Source organism: Dermacentor silvarum, chromosome 1 (assembly GCF_013339745.2).
Source record: "Dermacentor silvarum isolate Dsil-2018 chromosome 1, BIME_Dsil_1.4, whole genome shotgun sequence".
NCBI classification, from domain to species: domain Eukaryota; kingdom Metazoa; phylum Arthropoda; class Arachnida; order Ixodida; family Ixodidae; genus Dermacentor; species Dermacentor silvarum.
In genome coordinates, this window is record NC_051154.1 from 265,998,072 (window position 1) to 266,019,378 (window position 21,307).

General features: G+C 47.2%; 1 protein-coding gene across 1 annotated transcript; it reads left to right on the forward strand.

The window, feature by feature from the left end:
- The first annotated feature begins 1,062 nt into the window (after positions 1–1,062).
- Positions 1,063–1,491, forward strand: LOC119440115 (baculoviral IAP repeat-containing protein 5). The gene has a single exon (XM_037705057.1). It carries the CDS (start codon positions 1,063–1,065, stop codon positions 1,489–1,491), a length of 429 nt encoding a protein of 142 aa, XP_037560985.1.
- The last annotated feature ends 19,816 nt before the right edge of the window (positions 1,492–21,307 follow it).

The following is a 21,307-nucleotide window of genomic DNA, read 5'->3' on the forward strand; positions in this document are numbered from 1 at the left end:
GGCATTTTTTCGCCATCATTAAATTGGTCTTTCTCTCTTCGACTGCCCGACTTTCCACCAATATTTCAGGCAAAGTTATTGGCGATCATTCTAGCTCTACGAAAACTTCCCACATTATTTATTCAGCCGTAATCATAACCAACTCCTTGTATGTTTGTTCAGCTCTGTCAGTGCCCAATTCATCTATCACTCTCCTAGAATGTTATTCATCTATCCCCCAACATTTACGCCTCGTCCATTTGGTATGGGTATTAGGGCACGTGGAACTCACTTTAAACGAGTCAGCAGACCCACTAGCGGCGGCATCTCTTAAAGGCCCAGTACCGAGGATCCTAAGACCTCCGGCATACATCACTGCTACGAGATTGTTTTTTTTTTATTATTTCTGTCCAAGAAGACCATTCCGAATCATGTGTTTTGAATAACACCAATTTTCAGCACCTTAGATGAGAGCAGATGGTGTTCCGCAATAAAATTTGAAGTTTCATTTACGAGAATGGGTTGTGGAATACCAATGCCTAATTTTTATTACCACATGTATGGTTTGGCACCTTCCCCTCAATGGTTTTATTGCAATCAACCCGAAACTATTGAACATTTCTTTATAGAGCGTCGCAGGTTCAACGTCCACAGAAAACGACTTCTATAAGGTCCCCTTCGCCAACGTGGATAGGTCATTATACGCTTCCTGTGATACTGTCTCTTGGGGCGTCGCCACTAGGACACCGCAATAGGAGCGTATGTGATGCCATATTTAATTTTGCAAGTGAAGCAAAGAGACCGCCGTGTTGACTTTATCATTTGATTCTCCTCAACGTGAAAACAAAAATATTAACTTCGCATTTTAAAACAACATAGCCTCAAAATCGATATTAAGGATGAGTATTAGTTTAATATTTCATTCTTGAATTGCAAAATTCTATTTAAGTATTCTTCCCTTTTTACCTATTGCCCCCCGATCCATTGGCGACCCCCGTAGTGGGTTGAACCATACCCCTGGGCACCTGACCACACCCAACCAGAGGATTGCAGCTTGTGCTTCTCTGCGCAAATACGCTCGTCATGTCCGAGGATCCGACGCCGCCCATCAACCTCTCCTTGCGAGCGGTGCTGGAGCAGAAGACAGATGCAGCTATGCACCACGTCGTGAACAGGCTGGCCACTTTCAAGGACTGGCCGTTCAGCAGCGACAGCCCGTGCTCTCCGGCGCGGATGGCCGACGCCGGTTTTTATCATTGTCCCACGGAGAACGAGCCAGACCTTGCTCGTTGCTACGTGTGCCTCAAGGAGATGGCCGAGTGGAAGCTCAACGACGACCCGTTGGAGGAGCACGCTCGGTCCACGGACTGCGAGTTTCTTCGGTTGGGCAAAAAGCCGCAGGATCTGACGGTGCTGGACTTTCTTCAATTGGAGAAAGCGCGCACGAAGAACAGAGTGCGAAAATATATGGCGGTTCGCGAGGCGGAGAAGACCGTGAACGAGTTGCGCTAAGCCAAGCCGCGCTCCTTGGTCCACGTCCTGCTTTTTTTTCTCTCTCTCTTTTTTCTGTTTTCTTTTCTTTCTTCTTTTTTTTTCTCTCTCTCCTTTTGTTCTCTTTTGTTTCCTTTTTCTCTTTTCCTTTTTTTTTCTTTGTTCTTTTCGTTTTTTTTTTTCTATTTTGAAACTTTTCGCCACAATAAATGTATCGTTACAAGTATCCGAACAGATTTGTTGCGTGTCCAATAGGGAACGGTATTAGGCGCCTTGTAGTATCCAGCATTGTGTAGATGTCGGGAGGACGTCGTGGTGGAAGGCGTGTCTGTCGCACGAATGTGGCGGAGGTCCGGGGCAATTCCACGACAGGTGCGTTGCGTTTTCAATAGCGTTGTTGCAGAACGAACAGGTATAGAGCCATATGGGCCGCGGTACTTTTGAGCGAGAAGACGGTCACAGCCGCCGTACATGCAACCTCGGCACAAGTGCAACCGCGCAAGGCCACCTTTTCTCGGCGAGTAAGCCCGCCAGAGAGGTTTGAACCACACGGGGGTGGTTAGGTGTCTTCGAGAAAGTGCGCAGTGGCCCAGGCACGGCATACGAGGGCGACCAGTCGAATCCGCAAGGGCATTTCAAAGTGTATAGAGCCGCACTGGACGCCATACTGGTTAGTGTAGACATTGTGGCAGAAATACGGTGAATGACATCTGCGAACGTCGACGAGCGAGTTACTTTGCGAATATCGTGGATCGCTTGCGTTGGGAGTCCGTGCGAATGACGATCTGGTTATGAAATGGTTTCGCCAGCAATGAAGTAAGGCCATCGCGTACGACGGCGATTTTGACAAGGCGGGTGGCGCGGGATCGGCCTATATGAGCAGTAGGATTTGGCACTTCATATCCCATGTACCGCGGGAACACAAGTCCTCTTCTTGGTGCAGAAATGCAGCTGCACGCAAATGCAGTAAATACTCTCAACAACAAAAAGAAAATAATTTTGTAGGAATCCGTGGAGGACCAAACAGGAAGAGCGACCGATGGACAAACGTGGCGACTTAATGGAACAACAAAGTCATTATGATGATAGCGGGTGAGCGAATATGAAGTTTAAACACGTGCTTCATTTAGTCTTAATCTCGTTTTTACAACTTTCCAAACACGTAATAGATGAAACAAGAAGCAAAGCTCGACGACCTGACAACGCTATACTTAAGGTACTTCACAATATGGTTATATAAGAGAAGAAAAAGAACGTCTACCCTTACAAAAGATGTTGGAATTCCATCGAGTTTCTATGGATATTTCGTCCCACCAACAAAAAAATGAGGAAATTCCGTTGGTATTTCAATGTAGATTTGTTGAACGGTGATGGAAAAGTGGCCGCCGTGAATCCATTGAAAATACGCTGGAGTATTATCGTGTTATTTTTCCATTGGGTCGTTATTCTGTAATTTCTATATTGTATTGTATAATGTCTGCGGTTAATTTCCTTTGTATTGTACTAAGGGCTATAATGTAGAAAGATTATGCTAACTGACGCTGAATATTAACTGCAACCAACAGGGAAACAAAAAATGCCCATGAAAATGCATTCTTATATGATGATTTCATTTCCCCCTGTTAGGCGAGAGTGCAGGCTGTTTTTTATATAAGGAATGCTTGCACTTGGAAACTTCGTGCTGGTATAACCTGAAACGCAAAATATTTCATCAGTAAAATAACCAACGTACATTCAACGCGTTACTTTAGCGACTAGCGGACAAACATGGCGATTTAGTAGAACAACAAAGTCGTGATGATTATAGCGGGTGAGCGAGGACGAAACGAAAGAGGAACAGACGATGTTCATTTTCTGTGTTTTTTTTTTCCACCATGGATACCAACAAATATTAATAGCACCTCTTCTTTAATATGATGATGAGCAAGGTGATGATTATCTTCTCTTTATTTAAAAAAACTTCCTTTTTTACTACAGGCTGATTAACGACCGATCCTCCGTAGTGGGGTTAGGCTATAACGCTAAACACCAAACCACGTCCAGTGGTTCCAGTTCGGGTTGTGTCATTTTTTTTCTGGTCTGCTATCACCTCGGCCACAAACAGCGATCACCTTCCAATAATTTTCGAAATCACGCGCCCAATTAATTTGGCCAATATGCATGTCCGCACCTATGTTGATTGTATCAAATTTCGAGATTCATTGCGATTGGTTTTAAATAAACGGTTAGGGCTAAGTGACGAACTAAAGGCACTTAATTTGTGTCACGTGATAAGTGACAGTTATAAAAAATTCAGATTTAGTATGTATTCAACTAAAGGTGGTACTTATTCACCCTGGTGGAAAGCTGACTGTGAACGCGAATATAGAAGACGAAAAGCTGCCTGGAGAAAGTTACTGTAAAACAAATGTCCACGTAATTGGAATGGCTGTAAATTTGTTGCAGCTACATTCAGGCAGACAATTGACAAAGCGAAAGAAAATTATAACACCTAAAATTACAGTTATCTGTCGCAGTCTAGTAACAGCTAAACCTGCTTATAACGAACCTCCATATAACGAATTCCTGGATATAACGAAGTTTTTCTATTCCCCGCCGTTACTCCACAGAATCACATGTATTTGAGACCTCTACGTAACGAAATGGCCGCGGGAGACCCCCTCGAAATAACGAAATTCCCCCGCCGACAACCTAGAAATTTTGCCCCAAGTTTTGTCATTTTTGCGCGAGCAGCAATCGGAAGCACCTTCTCCGCCGCGCGGCGTCGCGCTTGGCGCGCTCGAATTCAGGGCGACTGCGAGGCAAGAGCGAGCGCACGTGTGCGCGCGTGCGACCGTGCGCGAGGCGGGCCTGCATCCCTCGATCTTTCCGCCGTGGGCTTGACTTTTCCCCCTCCATTCATTCAAACCTGATCCCGCCGCTTGCTGCAGCTGACCCCCACCAGCTCAGTAGCAGCCGCATCTGGACCGCCACGTGGTACACCGGCAGGAGGCAAAACCTACGCTGCAGCACTCGGTGCTCCTGACAAGGAGGTCACGACCTCCACCAACCACCCCCAACTCCGCTTGCAGCAGCATGTACAACAGGCAGGCGCAAAGAAGCGGGGCAGCATCAAGCTAGGACCATCCCCGAATAAGGCTCCTCAGTCCATCAGCGATGAGGAGAACAAGAGCCTGCGACTCCTCCTCAGGGCGATCGCCGACCTGCTGCCTCCAGACAACCAACAGCTGCGTTCTATCTGCCTTAAGGCAGGTGGCGTGCCCCCACGCAGTAGTCAACATGGCTAGTCCCCTCCCGTCTGCAGCAGGAAATTGCCGCCGCCGCCCGAGTGTGCTCCAGCGGAACGCAAACTCGTTGCGACGGCGGCAGGCAGACCTCTCCATGCACCTATTGCGGAGCGAGTACGATGTGCTTGCTCTGCAGGAGGTCTACGCTGCTGCAGCCAACCTGCGCCTTCCTGGATGCGTGAGCTACAGCAGCCTCACTTCTTGCACTCGGAAGTCCTGCCAGTCTGCCCCCTGCCTTGATGAGGGCCACCAGCAGGGATCGCCACGCTGTGCCATCTACGTGCGGCGCCAATTGTCACAGGCGGAAGTCCACGTGGCAGACCTGTTGAGCGGTATTATCATGGAGGAAGGAAACAAAACAGGAGAGGCCCTGACGTCACTTTTTTGAAGCCGGAAGTGCAGCCATGTTGGTGTGCCACCTCTCCTTGCGCCTCCAATCAGGGGTTCTGCAGATCGCCGGAGCAGATGGGCGCGAACTTTGAACTTGCATTGTTACGAGCCGCCGGAAGTGTGTGCTGCTGACGCGCGTCAAAACAAAGCCTACAAAACTTCTGTAGCAGTTACAGTGAAGCAGACGCGCTCCTGTGTTTTTCCGTGGCACGTTGAAGAAGACGACGAAGACCCGCGCCGTGATTGCTTCAGTGTATCTATTGCTGGCCGACACTCACACTCACAGACCCAAAACACACATTTCAAGCTGACACACCACACCCCAAAGTCAGTTTTTCTCGCGAACAAAAGGTGCTGCGGGAAAGACACCGGCGGAAAAATCTTATCTCACTTTTCAGAGACCGAGAGCAGCAGCGAAAGCTTCAGGAGCGCGGTTGCCATGGCAACGTTGACATTTGGGGTACCCGTCCCAGTGCTCCTTTGCGAAAAACAGCACGTGACTTCCGCCACACCTTCTCCAATACGCTCGTGCTGGCCAGGGCCTCTCCTGGTGTTTCCTTCCTCCATGTGTATTATTGATTGTTGTGCTGTTCGGGTACGGCTGGGTGGCTCCGACACTACCGTGGCCAGCATCTATGTCCGGCCAAGCCGGTCATGGAACCTAGCCAGCCTCCTGCCATTGGCCCACGCCTCGGGAAAGACTTCCTCATCTGCGGGGATTTCATTGCCCACCACACCACCTGGGGAAGCCGCTGTTGCTGCCCACGTGGCCAAGGACTGTGGGACGTCGTAAACCAACTAGGCCTGTCAATTCTCAACACCGGAGCACCCACATTCATCCGGCGCGCGGCGCGGGTGGTCCTATCCGCCATCGATGTCAGCCTGGCAACGGAGGGCTGTAACTATACGTGGGCATCGCTTCCGGACTGCTGGGGGTCGGACCATTTTCCCCTACTGCTCAACTCGTTCAGAGGCAAGACCGCTAGGAGCAGGGAGTGCCTCACTGTCGACTGGAGGGCCTTTCGCAAGCACTGCCACAAAGAATCTGACCCCGGGACCTTTCTCGAGCTGGTAGCAGACAGTGCAAAAGCGGCCACCATCCGTTTCACGGCTCAGGTGGGCCAGCCAGTCCCGGACATCCAGCACCTAAAACTGCGAGCCGCTAGGCGTCGCGCACAGCGCATAGCACTGCGCCCCTCTCGACCGGAACACTGGACAGCATTCCGCCGTGTAGACGCCGTCTGGAGGCGTCATGCTCGGCGACGCCGAAATCAGAGCTGGCAGGGCATTTGCTGTTCCATCAACCGCTCTCCCAACGGACCAGCCTGGCGCCTTCTGACGTCACTCCTGTTGGTGCCCCGTGCACATCGCCAGATACTGTCCGTGTCGGTCCACATGGGCATCATTGCGGGCAACCAGGCCGAGCTTCTGGTGGACCAGTTCGCGGCCAGACCCCCAGCCCTGCAGGCACCACCTCCAGAGGCAGCCGCCCGATCAATCCCATCCTCCTGCCACCACGCGGACTAGGTGGCTGTACAAATACAAGCACTGTGCAGCGAACCAATTCACGTGTACGAGTTGAAGGCGGCACTCGATCAAACGAGGCGACGCAGTGCTCCGGGAGCTGACAGAATCACGTTCTAAATGCTGCGCAACTTGGCTGATGCCGAGAAGGAGCGGCTCCTCGAGTCTGGGACACCGGTGTCCTCCCGGAGAGCTGGCTGGTTGCAGTGGTGACACCAATCTTGAAATCCCGGAAGCCTGCCATAGCCCTTCCTCATATAGACGGGTGTCCATCACTTCCGCCGCCTGCAAGGCGATGGAAAGGGTGGCACTGGCACGCCTAGAATGGAATGCGGCCCAACTCCAGTACTTCCCGGAGCAGCAGACAGGCTTCAGGCGCCAACGCTGCACGGCAGACTCCATCTCCAATGTGGTGGCCACCCTGGAGGATGCCAAAGCTATGGGAGACGTGGCAATGTTGGTGCTTCTGGACGTCAAGAGTGCCTTTGATGGACTTCCGCACGCGGTCATCGAGGCCTGCCTATACCGCCTTGGCCTGAGCGGCTGCCTCAGACGCTTTGTTTCCGCTTTCCTGACAGGCAGAACCTTCCGGGTGCGCGTTCGACAGGAACTTAGCGAGCCCAGGGATATCACGACTGGCGTCCCAAAGGGATCGATGCTCAGCCCTTTCCTGTTCAACATGGCTCTCGCGGGCCTACCCGCATCTATCCCGGCGGACCCACGGTTCCCTGTTCACTGCTCCATTTATGCCGACGACGTGGCACTCTGGACCCGGGGCCCGAGGAAGTCCATGCCATCCATTCGGTGCTCGCTACAACGGGCACTAGATGCGGTGACCGCATTCCATGGTCACTTCTAGGCCTCACCGTCTCCACAGCCAAGACCGAGGCCATGCTGATTCATCCACAGGCCTCAGCTCGACGCTACACAAAGCAGCTGAAGATTGCTGGCCGTGCCCTACCTTGGAAGCAAATGGTCACTTACCTGGGGCTCGCCATTGACAACCGGTTCATGTGGATTCCTGCTGCCAAAGCCGCCACTACAAAGCTGTGCCGGGTGCAGGGAGCTGTCAGCAAGCTGCAGCAACATGGCCGTGGCTGCAACACAAAGCGGGCGTTGTGGCTGAACCAGGCCGCAGTAACGTCCGTGCTCTTGTATGCCCTTCCTTTGGTCAACTCACACCGGCCAGGAGAGAGCAGCTGGAGAGTCTGCACAGAGGTGCTATTATATATAGGAGCATCCTGGGGCTCCCAAAGTATTCACCGGTCGCTGCAACACTGGTAGAGGCTGGTGAATGGCCACTCTCGCTGAGGATGCTCGAACGCGCCCTTGGGCACATTGACCGCCTTCATCGTGCTCGGGATGGCGGAGTCCTGCTGGCTAGACTCCGCAGCCAGCCGTCCTCACGGATGGGAGGTCTCTGCCTGCTGTACGAGCAGGTGATCATGGACCCCCCTGTGACAATCGCGCTGCCTACACCACACCATCGACCAGCGGACGTCCACCTCATATTCGATGGAGCGACTAAACGACAGACACCAGCTGCAGCACTGCAACAGGCTGCAGCCTGCAAACTCCACGAGGCGCTGGAAGGAAGTCTGCTGGTCTACACAGATGTATCAGTCCTGGCGAATGGATCGGCCGCTGCAGCCTGCTCCATCCCGGCTAGGGCGGTCAACAGACAATGTCGGATCCACTTCGCTGCTAGCTCCACCGCGGCAGAACTAGCGGGGCTCCACCTAGCCGCCGATGTCCTGGCTGAGGACCTTCCTGGGCAACCGGTGGCAGTGCTCTGCGACTCGAAGCCAGCGCTCCAGAGCCTAATCAACCACCGCCAATCAGGGCTTACGGGGGCCCTGCTCAGCTCGAAGTTCTCAGCATTGGCTGCCGCGGGGGTCACCATCTCGTTTCACTGGCTACCTTCCCATGTGGGAATAGCCGGTAATGAGGCAGCGGACACCCTCGTCCAAACCGCCCACCATCCTGAAGTGCCGCTCATACGAGCAGTCGCTTCCTCGGATTTTTCGAGGCAGCGCCTGAAAAAACTGCTCACAATCGTCCACCCGGATGCCAGAGTGGCAAACGGCAATGGTCCCAGGCCACTTAGAGAGTGTTACCTTACCAGGAGGGAACTCGCAACGTTGCTTCGACTGCGCATGGGCTGTGTCTGGACGGCGGCGCGGCTGCACGCCAAGGGACGCTCCACCTCACCGGCCTGCGAACGTTGCGGCGACCCCGAGACCCTCGAGCACCTTCTCTGTGCTTGCCCAGCGCTGGCACAGGACCGCTCAAGGGTCATCACTGCCTACAGACAACAGGGTCTACCTGCTGCGACAACCAGCGACCTCCTGTTCCCGTCGCCTCCCCACCTCCGAGCTCTCCACAGCCTTTTGGAGTTTGGGGAATTTAGCGGGATCACCGCCCATCGCTAAGCGCTCGCCACCAGCAGGCCACCGCTTATATCACCAGCCTCATCCATGATCGGGTGAGGCTCTTGCTGCTTCTACTTCTCTTGCCTTCTTTTAACATCTTTTTATCCTTGTTCCCCTTCCCCTGATGCTGCGCCCTGCTCCCTATTGGGCAGCAGAAATAAGCGTCATTTTCTTCTTCAGTAAAATCACTACTACTACTAGCCCGCCAAGCCGGCACTCTCATTTTCCAGTTGATGTTGCCGAACGAAAAAAAAAAACGTTTTTTTTTTCACCGCGCTGGCAGCGCCACTCTTTGGTTACTGCGCAAGTATCTGCGCTTCACTTCACTAACCTGACACTAGGTGACACTTTACGACGCTACGACGCCATCGTGTCGCTCGCTCTTCGTTTCCGACGCCTCGCGCTTGTGCGAAACGACACGCATCCACGGTATTTTTTTGTTCATCGCAACTTTAGTGTATTGGGAGTAAATCTTGAGCGATAGTTGTATTTCTGTATGAAAGCATGAGGTGCGCGGTACTGTAAAGCATTTTTTTCGTCTCTTTTGGTAACGGAAAACTGGTGCGCGTTACAATCGAGTCAATACGGCAAGCGTTTCTTTTTTGAATTTTCGTGCCGAACCTGCATATAACGAAATCCTCTTTATAACGAAGTTTTTCGGGAATTTGTCAATTTCGTTATATCCAGGTTTAACTTATTAAAAAAATCCCCATTTACTTTTCTGCGGTCAAAAAAGATTGTTTCAGCACCAGTAAATGTAGAATCCGCTAGTTTAACTTCCACTGAATTGGAGAGTCAGTGGAGGAGATTCAAAAGGCTTAGAGGAAAAAAAATTATGGGGTTTTACGTGCCAAAACCAGTTCTGATTATGAGGCATGCCGTAGTGGGGGACTCCGGAAATTTGGATTACCTGGGGTTCTTTAACGTGCACCTAAAGCTAAGTACACGGGTGTTTTCGAATATCGATTTGCATAACTTCTACCATATCATATGCCGGAGCCTGAGCAAGCTAAAGAATTCATAGCAGTCACATTAGAATAAATGAATAATGAAAGTGGTAACGTCACTGCCAGCTTCAGGTCCTGATGGCATAGCTATAGCATTGATAAAAATAATATTCGAATTGTCTACCCAGGATTTGCTTAAATTTATAAATTTTCACATTAGAAATGCATGGATTCATCCAGATTGGAATGTTACCAAATTCCGCTACAATGTTAATCGGAGACAGGTGATATGCAGGCGTCACGCAGTACGTGAGCGCCAGGCTACTGGACAATAAACCTGCGTGTGCTACCTGTTGGCATCAAGGCTGCCAAAGTCGAGACTGATCGCTATATGCAAACAGCGAGAAGGATAAGGAGACCCGAGGGGCTCGATATTTTTGTTAGTTACAACCACAGAAAGCCAACAGACAACGAAGCCGAGGAAATCGAACATATCCGTTCAACTTATTCTTCTCTCTTTCAGGTGAGAGCGTCTAAATCATGCGTGAGTGAAAATGCCACTCCAGAAAGACGAAAAATAAGTCTTCGTGTCCTTCCGCGCTGCGCCGCTATACGCGTTGATGTGCTAGGCGTATGGCAGTGTCGAACACACCATCTTAACTAACTTGAAAGCGTGAATCTCTTACAGTATATAATATGCATGAATTCATAATTTCCTAAGCGGACGTACATTTTATTGCTATCAAAACGGTTATTGCTATCAAAACAGACGTACTCATCAAGCCGCAGTACTCTCCCCCGTATTATTTCATATTTCACTAAGTCATATTCCCACACACCATGATGTGCGGGTAATACGCTGACGACGTCGCATTTTTTTTACGTGTCAAATGATATACATACCCTGCATAAAACTTTGCAGTCGTATTTGAATGAGATTTAAATGTGTCTTGAAGCAATAGAAATATTGCTAAATGGCAACAAAAGCGCAATTATTGCTGTCCTCTTAACTTTTCCCATCGGAATAACACTAACGTGTGGTCAGGATATATTTTTACAGGTACGATCATTAAAATAGCTGAGATTGATTTATATAGAAAAACTTAATTGGCGGACACACATGGAATGCATCGCGTCTAAAGGAGCACGTGCTGTTGGGTTTACTATGAAGAGTCAGCAGTAGTCGTTTTGGAATGCGCAGGGAAGAGACTATGCTGATGATTTATTGTATGCGTGTCCACCCTATTTCAGAGTTTGATTGCGTGTTATTTTCTGGAGATCCTACTTATAAATTACGCCCTCTCGTTCTTCTGGAACGCGAATCATTACGGGTATGTCTTGGCCTTCCAAAATCTGTCGTGAATAACAATACTTATCGTGAAACTCACCTGCCTTCTCTTGAAACTCGATTTCGGATGCTGACAGTTCAAACATCACTAAACGTCTATGCTTTGCCCCAGAGACGCTCCTACTATGTGTTCATTCGAGAGCCGACTGCATTCTTTGAGAATCGATGGTGTCGACTGCATTGTCCCCTTTTTGGGCAGAAGCTATTAGAACCATTACAAGTATTAATCCGTGATGTGGTCTTCCCAAATTTACCTACTGCAGCAATAAGTGTTGAATCCGATTATATAATTCCTAATAACGCTAGGCAGAATGCTGCAGCCTATTAGACACCTAAAACGTATGTGAAATGACCACCTTGGGAACTTCCAAATAAATACAGTAGTAGCCATATATGCTTCTGTCAGTGAAGAGAAAGCAGGAGCGGGAATTTTGTCTCCATCATTAAATTTGTCTTTCACTCTTCGACTGCCCGACTTTACACCAATATTTCAAGCAAAGTTATTGGCGATCATTCTAGCCCTACGAAAACAGCCGACATCTATTTAGTCAGCCGTAATCATAACCAACTCCTTGTCCGTTTGTTCAGCTCTGTCAGTGCCCAATTCGTCTATCATTCTCCGAGAATTTAATTCATCTATCCCCCAACATTTACGCCGCGTCCATTCGGTATGGGTACCAGGGCACGAGAGACTTACTTTAAACGAGTCAGTAGACGCACTAGCGGCGGCATCTATTAAAAGGCCCAGTACCGAGGCTCCTAAGACCTCCGGCATATATCACTGCTGCAATATTTAAATATATATATATATATATATATATATATATATATATATATATATATATATATATATCTGTCCAAGAAGAACATCACGAATCATGTGTATTGAATAACACAATTTTCAGCACCTTAGATAAGAGCAGATGGTGTTCAGCAAGAAAATTTGAAGTTTCATTTACGAGAATGCGTTGTGGAATTCTTTATTCTTTATTCAGAGATACCCCGCTTTGCACAAAGGCGTGTAAGCAGGGGGGTTACAACTTGGAAAAAAACAAATGTTCATTAACACAGCACACTTGGTCACAAGACAATTGATTCCACTCTGTTACTGTTCGAGCAAAAAAGGAATTAGCATAGAGGTTCGTTCTGGTCCGGTATTCTCGAATTTTAAGGTCATGATCAGTTCTTTTAGATATATAATGCGGTGGTTTAAGATAAGTGTCTCTATTAATTCCGGTCTTGTTATTGTATATTTGGAATAACAATTTCAAACGCAGTTTTCTTCGGCGAGAGGAGAGCGCTTCCCATTGTAGCTCGCTTTTCATTTGAGTGCAACTCTCCCCTCGCCTGTACCGCCCCAGAACGAACCTTGCCGCTCTATTCTGTAATCTCTCGATTTTGTCAATCAAGGTTTTCCGGCGAGGGTCCCAAACACAACACGCATACTCCAAGATAGGACGAACAAAAGAAATATAAGCAGTGTTTTTTAGTATAAATGGTGAGTATTTGAGATTACGTTGAATAAAGTTTAGCGCTCTGGCAGCTTTTGTAACTACATTATTCACATGCGCATTCCAGGAACAATCACTCGAAAACGTCACACCCAAATATTTATACAATTGCTGGTTGATAATATCACTAGTCAAAAAATAACAGGCTTCAATTTTTTTATTTTTTTTTCGTGAAAGACACATGAACACATTTTTTCGCATTTAGTTGCATTTTCCACTTCTCACACCATGATAGAATTTTAGTAAGGTCAGTCTGCAAATCAATAGAGTCTCGTTCGCTTGTTATTTTTCTGTACACGACGCAGTCGTCGGCAAACAAACGCAAACGTGAAGATATCCCGGCAGCAATATCATTAATATAAACTAAAAATAAAAGTGGCCCTAAAACGCAACCCTGGGGAACACCTGATGTGACCTCGACCCAAGGAGGAGTAGTACCGTTCAGTACTACACATTGTCGACGCTGCGACAAGTAATTGGCGATCCAGTTGCAGAACGTCGAACGTCTTTCTAAAGTCTAAAAAAACGCAGTCTATTTGCCCATTATCATCCACCTCACGCACTAAGTCATGATAGAACTCAATCAACTGTGTTGTGCCGGACAGTCCCTTGCGAAAACCATGTTGATAATCAATTAGTAATCTGTGTTGTACTAAATGTTTCATTATATCTTTGTACAAAATGTGCTCTAATATTTTACAGCAGGTGGATGTTAAAGAAATGGGCCTATAATTGTTTACATCTTTTTTTTGAACCACCCTTATGAACAGATACCACATGTGCCATTTTCCAGTCCTCAGGCAACACTCCAGTAGAAAGAGATTTACTATACATAAGATAAAAGTACGATGCGATTGGCCAGGCACAGCGCTTCAATATGCGGGGAGAAATACCATCTGGACCAGGGGCCTTGGTTTCATCTATACTTTTTAACAAGGATTCGATACCATTCACATTGAGTTCTACAGATGGCATTACTGACTCAGTCCTCTCACGTAATTTTCGAAGCTTGTTCTAGGTAAAAATACGGAATGAAAAAAATTATTAAAACAAGATGCCTTAGCTTTATCATCGGATAAGACCTGATTATTGTGAACAATCTCATTTACTGCGGTTGAGTCAGATCCGCATTCTTTCACGTATTTCCAAAAAAGCTTTGGATTCGTTTTCATACTGGCACTGAGTCGATTGAAGTACTGATCTTTCGCAGTACGTACTTTAGTTTCATATTCATTAGTTACCTCGACTAATCTGTTGAACTGATAACTACTTTGTGTTCTTTTAAATGTATTATATACTCGTCTTCTTTTCCTTATTAATCTCAAAATCTTAGGCGTCACCCATGGCTTCTTGCACTTTTTTAGCTTGACTGAATCAATACTCGGCACATACTTTTCCGTCAGTTCTATCACTTTAGTTTTAAAAAGAGACCACAGTTGTATAACATCAGCATTCTCGCCAAGACAGTCGAAAACACGCAAATGCGTGAATAATTCCTGGGAAATGGCAGAGTAATCACCCTTATCAAAAAAATATACCTTCCTCGACTGGGTTGGCTTGGGTCGTTTAATCGCATATTTAATGTTAGCCACGACAGCAAGATGGTCACTGATACCAGGGATACAAGTGACAAAATCTACAACATTTGGTGAGTTACAAAGCAACAGGTCTAATATGTTATTATTGCGTGTAGGCGCACTCACGTATTGGGTGAAGCCGAATGAGTCAACGATGTTTTTCATTTCTAAATTTGCACGACAGGCAGTCATAGTAATACCGGTTTCGTTAGACCAGATGAAGTCTGGCAAGTTAAAATCGCCGGCAAGTATTATCTTATCTGATGTATTTGAGACAATCTCGTACAGTCGCTGCAACGTAGACGCATCAGAATTTGGCGGGCGATAGAATGCTCCAGCAATAAATGAAGCATTATTATCGAGGGTAACTTTACACCAGACTGATTCTACGTCATCATGTCCGATATCAAACAAAGATGACTGTAAAAAAGAACGAACTAACAATAACACCCCTCCGCCTGTGCGTGCCCTATCATTTCGATAAGCGGTAAAGTGGTTTGGAAACACCTCACTATCACTGATGGACGGGATCAGCCACGATTCCATCTCAAACACAATGTCAGCCTTCATAGATTCGATGAGGCCCGCGAATTCATCCACTTTGTTCACAATGCTTCTACAGTTTACAACAACGGCTGTTAGATTGCATGAGGCAGAGGTCGTCTTGCGAGCAGGGTGTCACTTTTTTAGGACTGGAACAACTCCCTCTTTGACTTTGTCCCAGGTGAAGGCCTTACCGTCGACAATCAGCTTGTCAAAACTAAGTTTAACCTTACTGCTGGTGCCTGTTAATTCCGTTTTAGCGTATTTCCATAATCTTTTCCGGATATCTCGTGTTTCTGGTAAGTAATCCTGATCCACGCTGTATTCAGACCCCTTGAATTTTCGAGCGTTTTTAAGGACGTCCATTTTTTCCTTGTCGGAGGAAAAACTAACAACAATCGGTCGTTTAAACTTGTTGTATCGACCGACACGATGTGCTCGTTGCACAGGCTTCAATTCTACTGCTAGATGGGTCTGACAGATACCTTTAATCAGTTCTTCTGACTGATCCCACGTTTCTACCTCGTCATCCTTAATACCATAAAAAACAAGATTAGTCCTTCGACTTCTATTTTCAAGGTCGACACTTTTTGTTTGCAGTTCCTTAACTTCCTTTGTGAGCAGTTTGAGTGCGTTTCCGTTCTTCAGCTGTTCCCAATTTGCCTTTTATTTCGGCGAGCATAGCTTCATGTTTCGCAAATTTTGCTTCGATGGCATCGAGCTTGTTCATGATGGTGCTCTGACCGGCCTGTAAACTTTTGAGCAATTCTAGTTCTGATTCACTCAGGGGACCAGGATTGAGCTCCACATCACCGGAAAGCAACAATAGTAAAATCAAAAACAATACCCAATTAGCAAAAAAACGAAACCTTCTACGGAGAGATTGCTCTCTCAGTCGCTTACTGCAATTACAGGCAACACATGCCGTTGTGGGAGGAGCCGGCAGTGCACTAGGTTGTCTACGTACTTGAAAGGGATAGCGAACACTAACCTGCAGTACCAACAGAAGCGTGAGTTTCATGTCGGCCAGCGTGCCGGCTCCAAATCCCACGAAAGCATGTGGTCGCGCGCTTATGTAAGGTAGGCCGTGGTCACGTGGTCTCTGACGCTCGAAGGTCTCCGGCATATCAATCGCTATGCAGCTCGTATCGTTGAGGCGCTTGTCGTCAGTGACGGCTGGTGGTGCATCCAGACAGTTGCTTGTAGCCAGGTGGCATGATAATGCTGCTGCAAGCGTCTTTGAAAGGAACAGGACCACCGCCCCTTGACCGATCGTAACGAAATCCGGCGCGGTTCGAAATGCGGCAGCAACCTGCAGTACCTGCATTTACCTGCAACCTGCATTTGCCTAAACTTCCTCCTTCTTGCTTCGAACGCATTTGCCAGTTTGCAAATTGAACACGTTCAACAAAATATCGCGTTAGAAGTGCAACATTTCGCAATTAACATGCATGTGCGCAGAGACTTACTGCCTTGCTGCGTTTAGAAAACTGTGATACCTATAGTATGTAGAAAAAATATGGTTGACCCCTCTTTCATAGGAATCGGTAGAACGCGAAAGTGAAACGTGTCTTCACAGAAGCTGTTGCATGTTTGCTTCGTGAACTCACAGTCCGCTGCAGCGAAAGGCGCACTGTTTGCGGGCCGGCGACCATGTCGTGGGTTTGTTGGTGCTCGGCGTCCTGTTGGCGAGCGCCGTTCTTCTGGCGAGTGGCTTCTGCGAAGGTGCGAGCATTCTGTTCCGGCTCCGTAGTGGCTATGGCAGCCAGTCGAGCTGCGGCGCGCGCAGCTGCAGAAATGCCAGTGGCAGAGTTGGCCCGCGTGCGCCGCGAACGCGCGAAGCGATTGTGCTTCACGCTGGCGTGCCTCTCGCCGGAGCAAAGCGAGTTTCGCCCGGCAACGTCATTGCCTTTCTGCGCCTTTTAGCGCAGCAGTTGTCTTAGGTGGTGCCATCGCAAGCGAAGCTGTAGGCGATGCACTGCTGATGCACGTTGAAGCCGCAATCCGTAGGCGACGAGGCGCCATAGGCTAATCCGACGCGAAAGCCAAACCACAGAACATCTATATGGCTAAACCATGTGCGGTAACTGCCTACATAGGGCCACATACTCTGGCGTTGCAATCGTTCAGCCACCATGGGAATGATGGGAAGTACATGGATTTGTCTGATCTTCGTGCTTGTGGATTTAGACGTTCTTGTGGTTTTGTTTATTGCGCTTCATATGCATTCATTGTCGTAAATTTCCTAGCAATGTATACTTTCCGAAGTGCAGAAGACGCTGCGAACACGCACAATCACTACTAATCACAACGGTTCAGCTTGGCGAGGTGGCCAAATCGAAATGCGCCAAGAGTCTCAATGCACCGACTTCACCGTGATAAATTCATAAGGGCGTTTTATGTCGCGTGTCGAGGTGTTCGTCCGTGGCGGGATGGTTTCAACATCGGACTTCTATTCTAGAGTTCCTGTGTTCGAATCCTGCCGTCGGACAATATTAACAATGCTTTTATTGTATGATTATTTATTTTATAATTATTGTATAAACCTACGCACGAGGCTATACTTGGTTGTTTATTCTAAGGCTACACCGCGTTGGATCCTCCGCTGTGCTAGGACTACCGAAGCGTGCCCTGTCGGCGCTCGTTAGTGTCACAATGCAGGGCTTCGTTTCAACGCTCCTAGATGGCGACTGTCACATCCGTTGCCGGAAATAAGTCGTGAAACCTGGGATAAAACACTTTCGTGTTAAAATAAAGTATAATAAAAACGCTATAGAAACGTCTGAACGCAAAATGACAAAACTTGTTAGACAAAACTGAACAAGTAACTTAGCGCAATAAAACACAGACACAAGCAAGGGAGACAAAGACAAGCGCTACTCACAACTGTTTATTCGAAGGAAGGAATGGAAAACCAACTAGCCCAACAATGAACTATTCTAGAATTTATTAGACAAAGCCATGTCCTACCTATCGTTCCTATGGTGGCTGAACGATGATGATGATGATTTAATGACCTCCCCTTTGAAATGGGGCGGTGACAAATAGTTACCAAGCCTGCGTGATTTCATCAGGTGTGCTATACATGTTTTTTATCTAGCATTGTTGTATACATTTCTATAATACTTTTTTTCCTCAATATCTACCTTGTACCTCAACCTATGACTAAGAGATCAAATCAGGTCGTATCAATCTCTTCACTGCTTTTTTTTTTTCACCAATACTCTAAACGTCTCTTGCTGATATCGACTGTTGACCGGTTGATGCTTCCGTCCACTTTAAACCCAAGCGCTTCTGGAAGGGTACGTTACCTACTGTTCTCACTGGGTTAATGCCTCCACATTCCATTAGGATGTGTTGAGTGGTCTCCGGATCGTTACTGCAGCATACACATGCCTCATTTAGTTCCGAATATTTCCTCCGGTATGTTTTGGTCCTTAGGCAACCGGCTCGAGCCTCAAATAGCAAGGCACCGCCCTTTGTGTTATCGTACAGATTTTCCTTTCTAATTTCTTTCTTCTCATTCTTGTAAATCTTCATGGTCCTTTTTGTTTCCATTCTTTGCATCCAATTCACGGTCTTTATTTCTCTCACTTTCTTTCTGATGACTCCTGGTTGTCTATTTACAGTTTCGATTATCCTGTACTTGGTTGCCAACTTTCTTGACCTCTTCATCCATTCTGTGTCCACGCTTTTCAGATACAGATACTTCTGCACTTCTGCCGTATTTTGATCCATGTTACGGAATCTTTCTTCAAAACTAATTTTGCTCTGTGCTTCTTTGACTTCAAAAGAGGTCCAACCCACGTCACCTTGCACAGCCTCATTTGTGGTTTTACCGTGGGCTCCCAAAGCCAACCGGCCTACTGATCTTTGGTTAACTTCCAACCCCGACAAGATATCCGATTTTAAGCATACAATGGCATTTGCAATCACAGTGCCGGACTTCCATCTGGTGATGTTTCTAGGAAGCTCTATGCTCATAAGAAACTTTGCGAAAATTTCAGGGCCACCTGCAGAACACCTGGAAGGTCCTTGATGGTGAGGCACCTCCGCCATCTGAAGAAGCATGAAGAAGCTTGCGCTCCGTAGCGCCCTTCATTGCAAGCAGAACATGCGAGACCCTACTCAGTAATTCACTCGCGTCCCCATTTTGATGAGGGCAAAGTGCAAAAATGCGCGGGTACTTAGATGTAAACCTGGTGACATATATATATCACAACGTTTATTAAAAATAACAGGTGTAGGGAGCGGGTGGGTGGAGCCCCTAGTCCAGGGCTCCACTGGCTTGAGCGGTCCGCCGTGCCTGGTCGAGGAGAGCTAGTTGCATCTCCCGATCCTCGCTAACCTGGTGACAACTTTCTGTGGTAGCATGGTCAAGGCTACGTGCGTCGGCTCCGTAGCCTTGGCCTGCTGCCACAGAAATTTGTCGCCAGGAATAGGTGCGTGGTAATTAAGAACAACAGGTGGTCAAAATTAATCCGGAGCCCTCCACTACGGCCTCTCTCATAGCCCCAGTGTTGCTTTTGAACGTTGAATCCCGTGAATGAATCAATCATAATAATTATGCAAGACACACCTGACATGGCCTCTGAGATCGGGAAGCTTGCGGGTCCCCAATCTTGGAGGCCTTGCACGCGGATAACGAGGTGCTTTGCGTGGTGGCTTTGACTGGGTTCTCCTTTACACAAGGATCATTTTGTTTGCTTGTTTGTTTGTTTGTTCGTTCGCTTGTTTGTTTGCTTGCTTGTTTGTACAAGGCTTAGGTCACAATTTTTAGTCCCATTCTTAGAGCTTGAAGGTAATCTCACCCATTTGCAAGGTATTTTAGCGGGTGCCTCAGTATTTTGTTTATTCCTTGTTCATTTCCTGATTGACCACCACCCTTTAGCTTTTCTCGCTGTTCAATGTGCTGCGTATTCGTCCAGACTGTTCTTCAGATCTCACATTTCGTTTTCATTAGACTATCTGTTTATACATGTATATTCTCTCCGTCGGCTATGCGGCCCATTAGAATTACAGCAACTTTGATCATTTCTAGTGACTCCTCCGACTGCCCCACATCTTTGTATATTTCACAAAAAAGTATTCACAAAAAGCTCTTACGCTAGAATTCCGAAGACGGCCGGCCAGTGACAAAGAGCACTCACGCACGAAAGACTTCAGCCTCTGCCCCTTCAGGGACGCAAATTGAGCAACCGCTTTTCTTTTTGTCTTTTTTGCTCAGTGTTAGAATAGTACAGCACTTGCCCATGCCTCAACAAACGTGACAACGCCGACATCAGAGCAGTGGCACGGCCGCTGGATTAAAAAAAAAAAAAAGAAAGAAAAAAAGGTCCAGCGGCCGTGGAAGTGGTATGTAGTAGCTGGGTGAGGATTTACAGCAAGAGTGAAGTGACGTCGAGCATCGGTGACGAAAAAAAGTAAAACATAAGGAAATAAGGTTATTTGTTTAGGCTATTCAGAATTTATAAAAATTGCCTGCGGCAGATAGCACGCGTTATAATCCTTGAACTGGATTGCTCGAAGAGGTGGACGTAAATTGCACGATAAATCGAAATGCATAATTTACTGATTAGCATAAATTCGCAAAATAAGTTTACAACTAACTACTTCACGGCACGTATGGCGATTTCCGAAATGCAGCCGGTGAGTAGCCAAGGCTTACTGGGTTGGAACCGATTCCAAGGATGGCATCGGTTTGGATATATATGCTCTAGTGTTGTCCTATACTTACTTTTTTAACATAACACTGTTTTATGCATTGAAACACAAGATTAACTGGACCCCCGTTGTATTTCGTCGAACACTTCGGTAATTCAATTCACGTTTATTTGTTCCAGAAAACATCCGGGAAAGGGATACAGGCTAAAAGCTGAATCAACAGCATGACTAAGCCCATAAACATCTACAAGGCAGCTGCGTACAATCAGACATGAACGTACACATAAAAAAAGAAACAGCAACAAAAACAAAAAAGAAAAACTGAATGCTATGCAGTCCGTACATTGTTAATTACAGAATTATAATATTCTTTACAATAGTGCTCATAACTTTCACACAGGACTCTGAAACGCAGTGCAAAGAGTACACCAGTTCCAAGTAATAAAAAAAAAAACACCATTTCTATTTCTAAAACTATTATCTTTAATCTGAGACAACACCCATTAGCAAAAATAAAAGTACAAAACTTTATCGCAACAATTAATATCTCGAAACTGGAACCGTCCTGAGAAATCGTTCCAAGTGCATACATCGCCTTGTGGACTCACCGGATA

Bases quoted from the DNA above. Each gene is read 5' to 3' on its own strand.
- LOC119440115 (XM_037705057.1), top strand. From the start codon at position 1,063: ATGTCCGAGGATCCGACGCCGCCCATCAACCTCTCCTTGCGAGCGGTG.